This window comes from Eretmochelys imbricata, chromosome 1 (assembly GCF_965152235.1).
Source record: "Eretmochelys imbricata isolate rEreImb1 chromosome 1, rEreImb1.hap1, whole genome shotgun sequence".
Classification (NCBI taxonomy): Eukaryota; Metazoa; Chordata; order Testudines; family Cheloniidae; genus Eretmochelys; species Eretmochelys imbricata.
In genome coordinates this window covers 290,274,119-290,287,541 of record NC_135572.1, presented here as the reverse complement: position 1 = coordinate 290,287,541, position 13,423 = coordinate 290,274,119, and the positions used below count along the sequence as shown (strand labels likewise).

The 13,423-nt window shown below is 41.1% G+C and overlaps 1 protein-coding gene across 3 annotated transcripts in view; it reads right to left on the bottom strand.

The window, feature by feature from the left end:
• Positions 1-203: 203 nt before the first annotated feature.
• The window catches only part of NAP1L1 (nucleosome assembly protein 1 like 1), a 50,140-nt gene continuing 36,920 nt past the window's right edge, over positions 204-13,423 (bottom strand). For all 3 annotated transcript variants that reach the window (XM_077832736.1, XM_077832741.1, XM_077832733.1), the window contains exons 10-15: positions 12,409-12,554; positions 12,300-12,319; positions 10,758-10,880; positions 6,499-6,531; positions 5,945-5,995; positions 204-1,291 (exon numbers count right to left, since the gene is read on the bottom strand). In XM_077832736.1, coding sequence (XP_077688862.1) covers positions 1,256-1,291; positions 5,945-5,995; positions 6,499-6,531; positions 10,758-10,880; positions 12,300-12,319; positions 12,409-12,554 — 409 coding nt within the window. In that variant the 3' untranslated portion in view covers positions 204-1,255. The remainder of the gene's footprint in view (positions 1,292-5,944; positions 5,996-6,498; positions 6,532-10,757; positions 10,881-12,299; positions 12,320-12,408; positions 12,555-13,423) is intronic.

The window sequence follows — 13,423 nt, the reverse complement described above, 5'->3', positions numbered from 1 at the left end:
GCTTATTTCCCTGAGCCCAGTAGTGATGGTTTCCCACTTTGGAGAACTGTCTATACTGACTCATTAAAAGGGGTACTATTTCCTCTATCCAGGTGGTATTTAGGGGAATCTATATATTTTTAAGTCTATACAGCAATTTAAAATATAAGCCAGAGTTCATTTGATCAAGTGGTGACCTCTGAAATTCACTAAGGCATTATGAAAAGAGTTTTGTACATCTTTATTCCATGGTTCCAGACTTGCCTATAAATACAGAACTGCAGCAGAAACTGAATTTGTTTTCCCAAATGACATGTTGACTAGTCAAAGAAATATGTAGCTCAAATTCACAAGTGGCAACATGACCTTATTATCCCCATTATATTGACTATGAAAAGCCTAGATAAAACTGTCCAGGAAGGAGAATAGTGCAGTTGAGTTGATGTTTTATGTTGCTGAGTGTTAAACAGTTTGCTTATAAAAAGTTCTCAAAAATGACTGTCTAGTAAAAAAAAATAAATAAAAAAATAAAAAATCAACTGCAGCATGTAATATGTCAACAGTTTACATAGCATAATAAAACAAGACTAACTTCTGAAAATACTAGGTTTTATTCACACCCCAGTGGTAAACAATAACCTTAATATGATTACTAGGTTTCTTTTGTAGATCGCTGTCACATAAAATACAAAACCCATAGCAGAAACAAGCAGACAGTTATGAACATTTAATGTGGTCTTGTTGGAAGTTAAATGAATTATACTAATCTTCTGAAGTAGTCAAATCCAAAAATGCATCATCTCCTAGTTAGTACAAGTCACTGCCATTTCTCTAACAAGGTAATGGAAGGCACAGCTAGTGCAAGCAGACAAACCCATTCAAACTACTGGGCTGAAAAGACTTTGGTTGGTTCTTCAGGAGAGGATTTTCTCTAAACAAATATTGGTCTCAGTTAACAGTTCTGATAATCTTCACAGCTGCAGTCTAATAGCTACATGACGAAAGACTTCACAAGAACCAAACTATGTAGCAATGAATTAACATTCATGCTTTAGGGGATTTACTGCATTCTACGTATTGGCAGAAAGTTATACTATTAAAATGCTAGGTAGAATGAACCTACATTTTAAACTGGTACTTAGGTGTTTGATTTCATTTTAACAAATTGTTTACTTAATTCTACCAAGAAGATACAAAACATAAGGCTGTAAGTAACTAATAGTTGTGTTTAGGCTATTACAGTGCAGGTAATCCTCAAGGCCACATACACACTGCTTCACTGCTGCTTGCATTCTGCTGGGTTTTGATCCTTCTGTTGAGGAATAAAAGAAAGGTCAGTGTACAGATGTCACATCAAGTTATTTTTCTAAGCCACTTATCAAAGCTGTCAAGCAAGTGTTTTCTAGTTTCAATTACAGCTCTTAAGAATCAAGTTTAGCTACTAAGAATCTTGCATCTTCTCTCCCTTATCCACCCTGTGGATACTATACCACATTGTATTCAAATCTCTGTGCACTAGGCAAGTTAAGGATATCTTTGAATAGCCAAATTCAAGAGGATGCCTCAGTTTTTCCTTTGGGTGGGGGTTGCACTAGCCATTGGCAGCAACACAGAACTTCTGACTACAGCAGGGTGATATATCCTGAAAAAAAATTGAGGGAAAGAAAATGGGAACAAGACTGGCCTGGCACCGAAATGGAAGAGATGCCCATATACTCCAAGAGTCTTAGCCAAGGAGGACTTTCCTTGACCCCATGAGCACAGACAGCTCAAACATACAGGCTCACTGCACAGGTCATCATGTATCTGTATAATGACATGATGTGAGCAGTAAACTGGTGAGGGTAACACTTAAGTCCCCATCAAGGCTCCCAAGGTATAAAGCCTACAGAAATAACATCTATTCCATGGCGTTTATGGCTTCTATAGCTATATTTCTCAGCACCTGTCATGACTGATGTATATGCAAACTAATTCCTGTCTGCACTGTTGAACAGTAGACCCATTATTTGGGTCATCTGGGCTAACAGGGAAGCCAAATCTTCCTCATAAAAAGGGCAAAAATTCACATTAATACCAGTAGTGGAGAGCTTACTTGCTCTAATGTCATCCCTCAGGAGACAAGTCACACTTTGAAAGCTGGCTCCTGACCTGCATAATTAACAAAAGCATAAAATCCTGAAAATGGATAGTGGTCGCTGAGATGACATGTTGAATACCCTTCGCATGTAAGTGATTTAATGAGCCACCTGAGGGGTGATGGAACTAGATTGTGATGGCATACCTGAATGAGCCAGCAGAACCTGGCCCCTAGACATCAAACACAGGCTGATAGCTAATTTGCGAGTGGGAAGTGAGAATTACTAAAGAAAATTACAAACAATATGGTAGGGCGAGTAGCAAAATGTATATTGGATTATATGGCACACTGAGAATCAGCCTTCCTAACACTGACTGTACTTTCATTATAGTAACAGTCTCAACCAAGGACCAGTCTCAGTCAATTGTGGTGATGGAAGAACTAGCAGAGGGTGGTTTCATACCCATCCCAGTAAATTTACATGGATATACCAAGTACAGTATCTAGGGCATAAGTTTGCAACCTTTTTTCATTTGCGAACGCTTTTGGAAATTCACCCTGTGGTCCGCAGACCCTGAAGTCTTAGACTGAAAACTGAACAGAATTCAACTATAAATGCTGCACATTTCTGGCATGGCACTGGATGCAGCGTGAGAAAGGGCCCTGAACTGTGGGCTTTTATGGTAATGACAACACTTCTGGGTTTTGACCTGTAAAGTGGGGTATTCACATTCTGTTTTTCTGGTCAATCAAAAGTATACCTTTTCTGGCATCTGAAATTTTATTTTCGCAGTCCCCTTAGACAGTCTGTGGATCCCCAGAGGTCCACAGACTGAAAACCACTGAACTAGTGGAGATTGTAAGTTGCTGCATTGTCTGTCTACCAGCTACTTGACAACGTTTAGAACAGATGCTGGAGACTCCATCTACTTAAACATAAAACGGAAGTAAATGCTTAGAGCATCTTCTTGCAAGTTTATATTAGCCCCACGCTGCTCAGACAGCCAAACATGAGTAAACAGATGGATCTGTGAAACCATGACAGAAGCAAATCTGAGATGAACATTTAGTCAACTCAGCAATTGGCTTTGACGACAACATTTAGTGCTACATCGACATGCAGAAGAGTTGGTGAATGATGACATGCAGGATTGTAAGATTGCTCAGTGGGAAGTGGTAAAGCATACATAGTGACTGTTGTGCATTTTGGAGTGAAGCAGAAGCAAAAAACCCTTAGTGACACTCCAGGTGCATGGGAGTAAATAATTGTTTCCTGGCTTCTCACTGTGTGCAGCTGAACAATTCCCATGGTAGTGCACATGGGAATGGCCTGTAGGTGTGTTTTAACATGTACTTGCTCTTCATCTTATCAACTTGATTCCCACTGCCAGGCCATGTACAACCTTCTGTTTTGCTTAGTACAGGTCTCGCTCCCCGCTCCCATTTTTAAGGGCCTACTAGCTTCCCACCTTATCATCCCACAGCACCTTTTTTTTTTTTTTTTTTTTTTTTTTTTTTTTAAGGATCTGGCTCTAAAGCAGCTACTTCTGGGGAACAGAGGTGCTCAGTCCCACTGCCTAAGAGTGTTACTGCCTTGATGACATCTTTCTCCCCTCATTCCCCCACCACTTGTTAGTCATCCCTGTGGTCCTAAATCATAAGTCCAGACCCTTGCCCTGTTTCTGTTCCATTTCTTGGTGCTGCAGCAGTCGCAACTGCCATCTTGCCATGCTCAGTAGGTAGCATAAGAGGGAGAAGATTCAGTCAAGTGTGGTCTGCACAAACATGTGATAACAGATCACTTACATATACAGATAAGGATACTGAGGCTGGACCTGCACAGGACTGTATGCAAGGGAACTTGCGTATCCATTTGAACACTACTCCCTCCATTGTGCCATTGAAACATTGTGCCATTGAAATATTGCAACCTAGCAACAGCCAATATCTGACCAGCCTACAAGGCCAAAGAGTTAGACAATTAGCATATCCCACAGCAGGTGCATGAGCCCTACGTGTCTCAACTTGCAAATAATCAATTTGTTGATATTTCTGTCAGGGTAGGTTAAAGCAGTTCAGCAGGAAGGGCACTACGTGCATTACTTTGCTCTCCATAACAACTAATTTTTTGGGTCATGGGCAGTGAAGGGTACAGTGGAATACAGCTGGTTGGATACGACACGGCAAATGCTAAACAGTTTTGTTTGACCTTGCTTGATGTACCATTATTGGTTTGGTCTAAGTCCTGCCAACACTGCTGAGAAGCAATTTTGATGTATCCATATAGCCTGCTGATCTTTCAGTGTGTTCTGGAAAGCCCTCCTTCACGTACGCCCACCGCAGCCAGCACGCTCTGTAAATTCCTCTACAATGTGGGCTGACACTTTAACAACTCAACTTGCCAAGTTGGCTGATAACTCTCTGCACATTGTTTAGAGATTTCTAGCAGACAGGGAGGGAAAGGCAGAGAAAAATTATCTATAGAATTATTCTGCTTCTGTGTATCTGCAACAAGAGCATCCCTAGTACCTGCCCATCTCCATCACATAGCTTTTGCAGATCAGAGTAGATCTTACCATATTGTGGGTGCCTACAATTTTTGGATCAGTGCTATTATAATGGACATTTCCCATTATAATCTAGCATTTTTTATAACAAATTATCATACATTCTCCCCAAAATGATAGTTGCCTTTTATCTGATGAGTAGTCCCCTTTCCTGCAAGATTTCTTCTACAACTAGCCCCAGCAGGCATCATGTAACTGATATAGCCAACTACCCAGTGTCACCTGAGTAACAGTGGTGTTTCCAATGTCATGTATATTTCAGTTTGGTTTGGTTCCCACTCACAATTCCTAATGACCTGGTTTGGCTTCCTGATCAGTGCTTGTGGCCCCAGAAGTAGCTGGATAAATGCTACCTACTATGACAACTAGGCTTCAAAAATCCCAATGGCTCATCTAGAATAAAGGGACTAATGTAGAGGATGAATTTTCAGATGTCTGGTACATCCCAAACTAAGCTATGAGAATTTGCATAAATTTGGGAGTATGCAAAACAGAGGATTAACAATCTCTGCTGCACATCCATATTGCCCTCCTTTTAAGTCATCCTGAAGTCTGTGCTCTCTACGTAGTAAACATCTGTATTTTCCCCTGTACATCCTCTTCCCAAAAATGGGGAACGACTGGAATGAGATGGGCTCTTAGCCCAGCAATATATTCCCCACCACAAAGGGGTGCACGTCAGCTACACCTACGTTTTCTTTAGAGCATTGTTGTAGGTTCTGCTCAGTACAGGAGGATGATTATCTCCAGGGAAGACAGCCCAAATCCTCTCCTTACTCTTAAGTCTTAAAATACAGCTTCAGCCCCACTCAAGAAATTTCACCCAAGTGAAAGGATATGTTTCTCCTTGATAGTGCAGCAAAATGCAGGCTACACTTTATGTCACAGTTAATAGCAAAAATACATACATCAGTGACAAACTTGCCCAACTACACCAAAGATTTTAACAGCCCTCATTTAAGATCATTTAACTTGTATTTTCTTTATGAATAACAAAGCTTTTACTTGCTGAAAAAAGGTTGCTTAGGTATATTTTTTTTTTAAAAAAAAAACTCATTTTGTAATAATACTTCTAATTTCTTTAAAAAAAGATCCCTGGCCACATATTTAAAAGTGTTACTAAAAAACAAAATTAGAGTGACTATGTTGCTCAGCAAATCTTAGAAGGTAAAAAGTGGGGTATTAAAACCATCTCAGAGAGCAGTTGAGTCAAAGCATGTTTGTTACAGGAATTATTAATTGTATATTGCCCATTAAAAAGTGTTGCCTTAAATTAATTGCGTAATTTTAATGAAATACATTCATTGGTACTAGTCACCTTCGGGTCATAATCTGGATCATTTTCTTCATCTGCTTCTTCCTCCCCTTCCTGAAAGATAGAAAGTGTCAAGTAGAAAGTACTCTTGGTTCAGATTAAATACACAGAATGCAGTCAACAGGTTAAATGTTCCTCTGATGTTTGTAATTTTTTTTTTCCATAAGTTTTCATCAGTGCAGAAAAGAAAAGAACTTGAATGAGATCTTGGTGTTTAGCCATACTCCGCTTTTAAGAGTAAATTTCTACATTGCATTTAGGATAAAGCTCTGCTCTTAAATATACTTGTGCTACTAGTACAAATCTAAGGCAGACTAATATCTGGCATATTTACTTTTATCACCACTTCAGGCTTACATTTATAAAACATCTCAACCAATAATGTTTTATACAGATTGGAGAAATACTAAAGAATGTTTGTCATTTATAGTTAACTAAACAAGAAACTTAAGTAACTTGCCAACTGCTCAGCTACCATTCCATCAAAGATGAAAAACTTGCTCCAAAATGAAGTATATGTGTGTCATTTTACTCATCTAACCCATCTTGTAACTCACCTCATCATCTGCCTCCTCACCTTCTTCATCATACTAAGAGAAAAAAAAAAAATTGTACAATGTTGTAAACGCCATCACCCTAGATGTCAAGCAGTTTTGTGTAAGTTACATGGAAGCCAAAGAATTCTCATGTTAAAATTAAGTGTATATATATTATATATACACTTTTTTTTCAGAGGGGTAAATTTACATTAATTCAGCTTTGTCAAAAAAAATTCTAGATCTGGGTGACAGTGATCAATATCATTAATACTGAAGACGTTTTATTGAGCAGAAAATTTAAAATAAGCTTTGACAAAGAAAGGTGTTTTCTAGTTTAAGGATAAAACCTACTCATAGTTAAGTGTTAACACATTCATTTTGCACGCATATATTTTAAAGGCAGGGTTGAAAGCCATACCTACTACAAATGTCTGACACTTCCCCTAACAAAACCGCATTTTCAGTTGCTTATAACTTTGCAAAAAACAACAGTCTGGGTTGAAATTTTCCATGCAAAGTGTCAGCCTCAGGATAAATTTTTTTAATGAATACAGCTAGATGGAGATACAGTTTTGTCCATGTTAATAAATTAGTGACCTTTTCTTTGAATAGCTCTCAAAGCTTTGGAGCAGGGATTTGAAATTTGGTAGGGGTGTTCCAGGGATGCACCTTTTGGTGTCTCCATGAAAATACATCCAAATTTGACCAAGTCGCAAGTGTGAAAAATTGAAGCTTGCAAACACTCAGTAGAGACTTGCTAGAGTTTAACAAGTAGAATTTCCAAAGATTGTCTTCACTGATCATAGCTCAATCTTCATAGTTTCTAGTGCTGACCAGACGGCACATGTGCCATTCCAAAGAGCAAGTCCCAGATCAGGGCTACAGGAGCGAGGCCAAACTTTCCCTGGAAGTGCTGCTCCACACTTGGATTTTTGTGTGTGTAGGAGAGGAGGGTGAGGCCACCTGGAAGTGCTGGAGTGGGTGGGTGTGTGTCTCCCCCTCTCAGGAAATAGTCTAATTTGACTGCAGAGGGCAACAGAAGTTGGACCGAAGGTAGGAGAGAAAAGATAGAGACAATCTGCTGAGATAGGGATTGCAAGCCAGAGTATGGGTAATACAGTTTGGACAAGGAACTAGGGTTTGTGGAGGGAGAACTGGAACACCAAGGAGGCAGGCAGGGATAGGATCGGGGGGGAAAGGGGAGAGTCAGCTTACAGGGTGGACTGGGCAAAAGAGATGAAGCAGTGGGTGGATAGGGTATAGGTAGAAGAATTTGAGCCCAGTAGAGCACAATCCCCTTCCAGAGTCAGGAAAGAAACCCAAGGTTGAAGGTCACCATTCTTCCAGTGTCACCAAATATCTGTGAACCCCAGTGTCAAAGTGCGTCTCATCCTTATCCAAGTGATGGTCTATACCAGGGGTCGACAAACTATGGCATGTGTGCCAAAGATGGCATGCGAGCTGATTTTTAAATGGCACGCTGCTGCCTGCCGGGTCCTAGCCGCTGGCCTCACTCAGCCCGCTGCCGAACCCAGGCCAGCAGTGGGCTGAGCGGGGCCACCAGCCAGGACTGCAGCAGGAAGCAGCGTCGGGGGAGGGTGAAGAAGCTTGGTCCTGGCGGCTGCTGCTGCAGGGCAGGCAAGCTCCCCCCTCCCTCACCTCTTCCCCCAGCATGCTAGGTTCCTGCCCCTCCTCCTCTCCCTCCCTGCTGTCAGCTGATGGCCCTTGCAAGGAGGGGGAGAAGCGGAGCCTCGGGAGGTGGGGGCGAAGAGGTGGGGGCGGGACCTTGGGGAAGGGGGCTGGAATCAGGGCATATCCCCTCCAGCCCCCTGCCGTAAGCTGCTCTGGGCAGGGGCTGGGAGCACCCCCACAACCCTAGCCCACACCCTCAGCCCTCTGCCCTGACCCCTGCACACCCCTCAAACACACCTAGCCCCCTGTCCTGACTCCTCCACCCCCCACACACCCCTAGCTCTGACTCCAGCACCCCCCATACATACCCAGCCCCCCCACACTCCATGCCCTGAGTCTTGCACCCCCCACATTCCCACCCTGAGCACAAAATGGGAGCTCCTGCACTGCCCCCCCCCCCAAAACATTCCCACCTGCATCCCTCACACAAAATGGGAGCTGCCCAGGTAAGCACTCCACCCCCAAACCTCCAGCCCCAACCCTGAGCGTGCCTCCCCCACCCCATTCTCGCTCCTGGCCAGACCCTACATCCCATCCCCCAGCCTGCGCCTTCACCCCCAGCCCTGTGCTCAATGCACTCCCACCCTCAGCTCAGTGAAGAGAGAGAGAGAGAGTGCACGCACTAGAACTAGGGAGAAGGTAGGTACCCACTCTATGTGGGCAGGGCCGGGATCCCAGACCAGCAGCGGGCTGAGTGGGGCCGGCAGCTGGAACCCAAAGCAGCAGCGGGCAGAGCTGCTCAGCCCACTGATGGTCTGGGGTCCTGGCCGCCGGCCCCGCTCAGCCCGCTGCCGGCCTAGATGAACGAAACCCCAGGTTGGCAGCGGGCTGAGCGGGGCCGCGGCGTAAGATCAGCATTTTAATTTAATTTTAAATGAAGCTTCTTAAACATTTTGAAAACCTTGTTTATTTTACATATGGCAATAGTTTAGTTATATAAAAGATATAGACTTATAGAGAAAGACCCTCTAAAGAACTTTAAAATGTATTTGTGGCACGCAAAACCTTAAATTAGAGTGAATAAATGAAGACTCGGCACACCACTTCTGAAAGGCTGCCGACCCCTGGTCTATACAGAGGATGACAACCTACTGCTGCTATCAATTCACTTCCTTAGCACACGTAGCAGTGGATCTAAAGGTTCCAACACTACTGATGATCCATGTCTTAGTATGATGGAATTTACTTTTTTCCAGTTTGCTTTAAAAAGGTTAGGAAGCTCTGCACTAAAAAAACTTGTTAAGAGAACATTAAGATTGCAAAACCAAGAATTCAGGTTAGGAAATGAAAGAATTAAGGTTCCTTGTGCAACCTTAATCTGACACTCTTATATGCAATCATACACTTTTAGGACCTTTGCCTCATTCTGTGAATACAATGAATGATGCTCACTTAATGGGCAGCATTTCAAAATTTGGTTCTCTTCATTGTTCAGTGTGGGCCCCTCATTTACACTATTTAAACCCTGCTTTGAAGACAAAAAATAAATAGTTTCCTCATAGGCTTTACTACAGTGCTTATCACTATAGTATTCAAGTGCTTCACAAATATGAATTTATTTTCATAACACCTCTGAGATGGAGTATTATTAATCCCCCCCCCCCCATTTTATGGATTGGAAGCCAAGGCACAGAGATTAAGGTTACAAATTCACCCTAATTTTGGGTGCCCAATTTGAGTGATCTAGGACCTGATTTTTCAGAGTACTTAGAATTATACAGCATTTTATATGTACAAAACAGTTCCCACTGACTTCAGCTTCAGCTGGAAGCGCTCAACTCTTCTTCAGATCAGACCCTACAATACCATATTGGGCACCCAGAAAGGGAAGTACACACAATTAGTGACCACACATGAAGCATTTGGTTTAAATAATTTGTTTTGCATCATATAGAAGCTCTACAGCAAGGACAGAATCCAAAGATATCCAGTTCACTCTCTCACACACACACACACACACACACACACACACTACATGGCCCTGTGCTGGAACAGAATACATAAAAACAAAATGGGCCATATTCCAGCACACCAGGGCCATATGCTGTAGTCGATATTTTCTGATCCTACATCCAGCTTAGGTGAGCTCACGCCATTGTGTAAAGGGTCATGCCCTGATGGCACAGAGTCAAGGTCATATCCCTCTATACCTTTAAGGCCTTACACACCCTGTGCAAAACAGTTCAGTCAAAACTTACCCCCAATGTAGATGCAATCAGGCTGACAGACGAATTCTGTTAACCTAGCCACTGCTTCTCAGAAAGATTATTTACTTCAGTGACTGAGAAACCCCTTCTGTTGCTGTTGCAAGTGTCTACACCGCAAATGCTACAGGAGAGCAACTACAGTTATGCTGGTATAGTAATTGTAGTGTAGACAGAGTGGCTACCACTGCCCTTCAAGGCTTTTGTAACATGATGTGTGTGTGGGGGCCCTACTCTGAACAGAGCTGGAAGTACCTAGACAGAGTAGATTCATGCAGAAAATCCCACAAACACTACTAAAACTACAGAAATTATACATTAGGAATCTTAAATATTAACAGTATTGTTTGAACATACTGAACCAGTTTAAAACAGACTTACATCATCATCATCATCTTCAATAGCTTCCCCTGTAAAGTACAATACTGATCGTGGGACTATACGCTCACGTAAAAAGTGGCCAATTTCAAAATCTGCAGCAAGGATTGCTTCAGCGTCATCATCCTGTGTAAGACATTAAAAGAAACAGTCAAGTGGTAAATTAATAACTCATTTGTTTTAGGAGTCTGAACACAAACTAATGTCAGATTGAGGTGACCAGATATTCAAAAGAATTCAGCACAGTGGGATTATGTTCAGGGATTCTGACATTTATTGGATCGTACCTAAGGGACAACTTGCAAACGAGGGCAAATACCCAATGTATGCATCTGCCCACGTTTTAAAAAAGCAACCCGTGAAAAGTCTGAAATTTTGTGCAAATTAACACAGAAACCTCAATACAGTTCCTTCATTTTTAAGTCAACATTTTTACCCAGACTTGTATTAAAAAGAAAGTTTCCCCATTTCCCCAATGTTTAGCTTCTCCAGATCATTTTAGTGTTCTTCACGACCTTGCTAAAATTCTGTTAAGCACTAAAACCCCTTGAATATCTTACAAATACATTAATATCCAAATGCTTTAAAGACTCTTTGCTTACTCCGAAGGTATGTCTCTGCCACTTAATTCAACCACAGTGATAGTAATAAATTCACCCATAATTCAGTTAACATGATATTTAAGTTAGATTTACACTGACAACCCAATGAGATGGGTACAACACTTAAGTTTTCACTCCTGTTGTCCATAGATTCAGGTAAACAGAACTCTACTGGTTTACATCTGAAAAACTATCTTCAAACCAAAGGGGCTAGATTTAAAAAAAAAAAAGTGTTTAAATGAAAAAAGTTAAAAATTTGTATAAGATGCCAAAACACCTAGGGACTGAGTTTATGCTAACCGTGGCATTTCTGGCAGCATATTCAGTGATAAAAAGCAGACCCATTACATAAAAAGCATAATCTACATTCAGTGTTTATGAGAATAGGTTTTCAAGACATTGTCACACAGATAAGGCTTTTTCTGTAAAGCTTCCCACCACTGATAGGCAAGATGAATAGTAGAGCTGAGAAAGCATTTGTGGGCACCTGAGCTTCACCAGTTTTAGCAGTGGTAGAAAGGGTAAGTGGATAGAGTAGGCACATCTTTTCTGAGGTAACTAGATAAGTAGGTTAATTAAATCTTTCTCCTTTAGAGACTGTAGTTCAAGTTAGTTTGACACTCACCTTAGGCTGGTATTATTGGTTCCTCACTTTCATGAGTCCCAACTTTATTCAAATTTTAACCTTTACAAGACAACTCCAGTTTATCCTTCACAAGCATCAACAAGCCCAAAATATACTAATTACAACTAAGAATGCTCTTATACAGCCTGAATAGATCTTCCCATAAAGCAAGCCAGAATACGTGCTAAACAGTATTTACTAGAGAAGTGTTCCTTATTACATGAAGAAATAGCTAGAATAGTTTAATATCTTCCCAAGTTATAGCTTAAGTAGCACACATTCTTTCCAAATTTGGTGTATTGAATTTCTTCAACTTACCAGGTCTCCACTTTCAGGAACTGTAAGAAAGAGGGGGGGGAAAAAAAATAAGTAATTTAAAAAAAATACTACATATAATTCATCGCAAATTAATCCAGACAATACTTACCTTCAGGGGGACTAAAGAAATTGAAGAAAGAATCATTGGAGACAGTTTTTGTCACTGTTCTAACTGTCCCACGTCCCTTGTGTTTCTGCTTCTTTTTGATGGTTTTCAAAGTAACATTTTTTCCTTTTTTCCAGTCTATCTGGCACCTGCAAGAAATAAGGAAAATAACTATCAAACTAGGACATACTTACAATTTCACATTGTTTTTACACACTAAAGTTACCCCTAGTCTAAGGATATGGTTAAATATTTAAGTACAGCCAGTTGTCTATTTTAAGGTGATCTTGAAAATTATTATGTATTTGGAGAAAACACTGTGGGCTAGCCATAACGCTCATGGGTACTTCATTTTCAGGTGAATTACTCATTCTACTCCCAAAATTCCTTCCAATCAGGAGCTTTTCTCCCCCCCACCACTTTTCTGGTTGAAAATATTTACATCAGAAATAAAAAAAATAAACTGAGGTTACAGAAAGTTATCCTACAGCACTTATTTCCTGCATGAATAATATTTTGGGCCCCTCACATATTACGTTTCACTTTTAAGCCCTGGCAGGTGGAAGGATAAGAGCATAGCTCAGTTTTACTCTACAACAAGACTATCACACACTTTTAATTTGCTCAACAGTGTTCAAGACTATGGAAGACAATGCCTATCCCATGAACTTTGTCAACACTGACCAGGTGCCACTTTCCTTCCATGAATCATTGACATGTTGCATGGACAAAGTACTTTTTCAGGAACGATTTGAATAGGGGGTAGTAATTTAGTTGGCACCAACGATGGTGTGAGGGCTTTTCAATTATAAAGGCCACAAAAAAGGTTGAGACATGAGAAAGACAACCAAATATGTTAATACCACCAGGTTGGGGTGGAGGAGAAACAGGAGGAAAATTAGAAGAAGGAAATATAGCTGTGACAGAAGTGTGCCAAGTCTGAAATGGATAAGAATTGTTACTTGCTAATAGAATGACTGCCGGCAAAGCTGCACACTCACTTAGATGTGGGCTCATG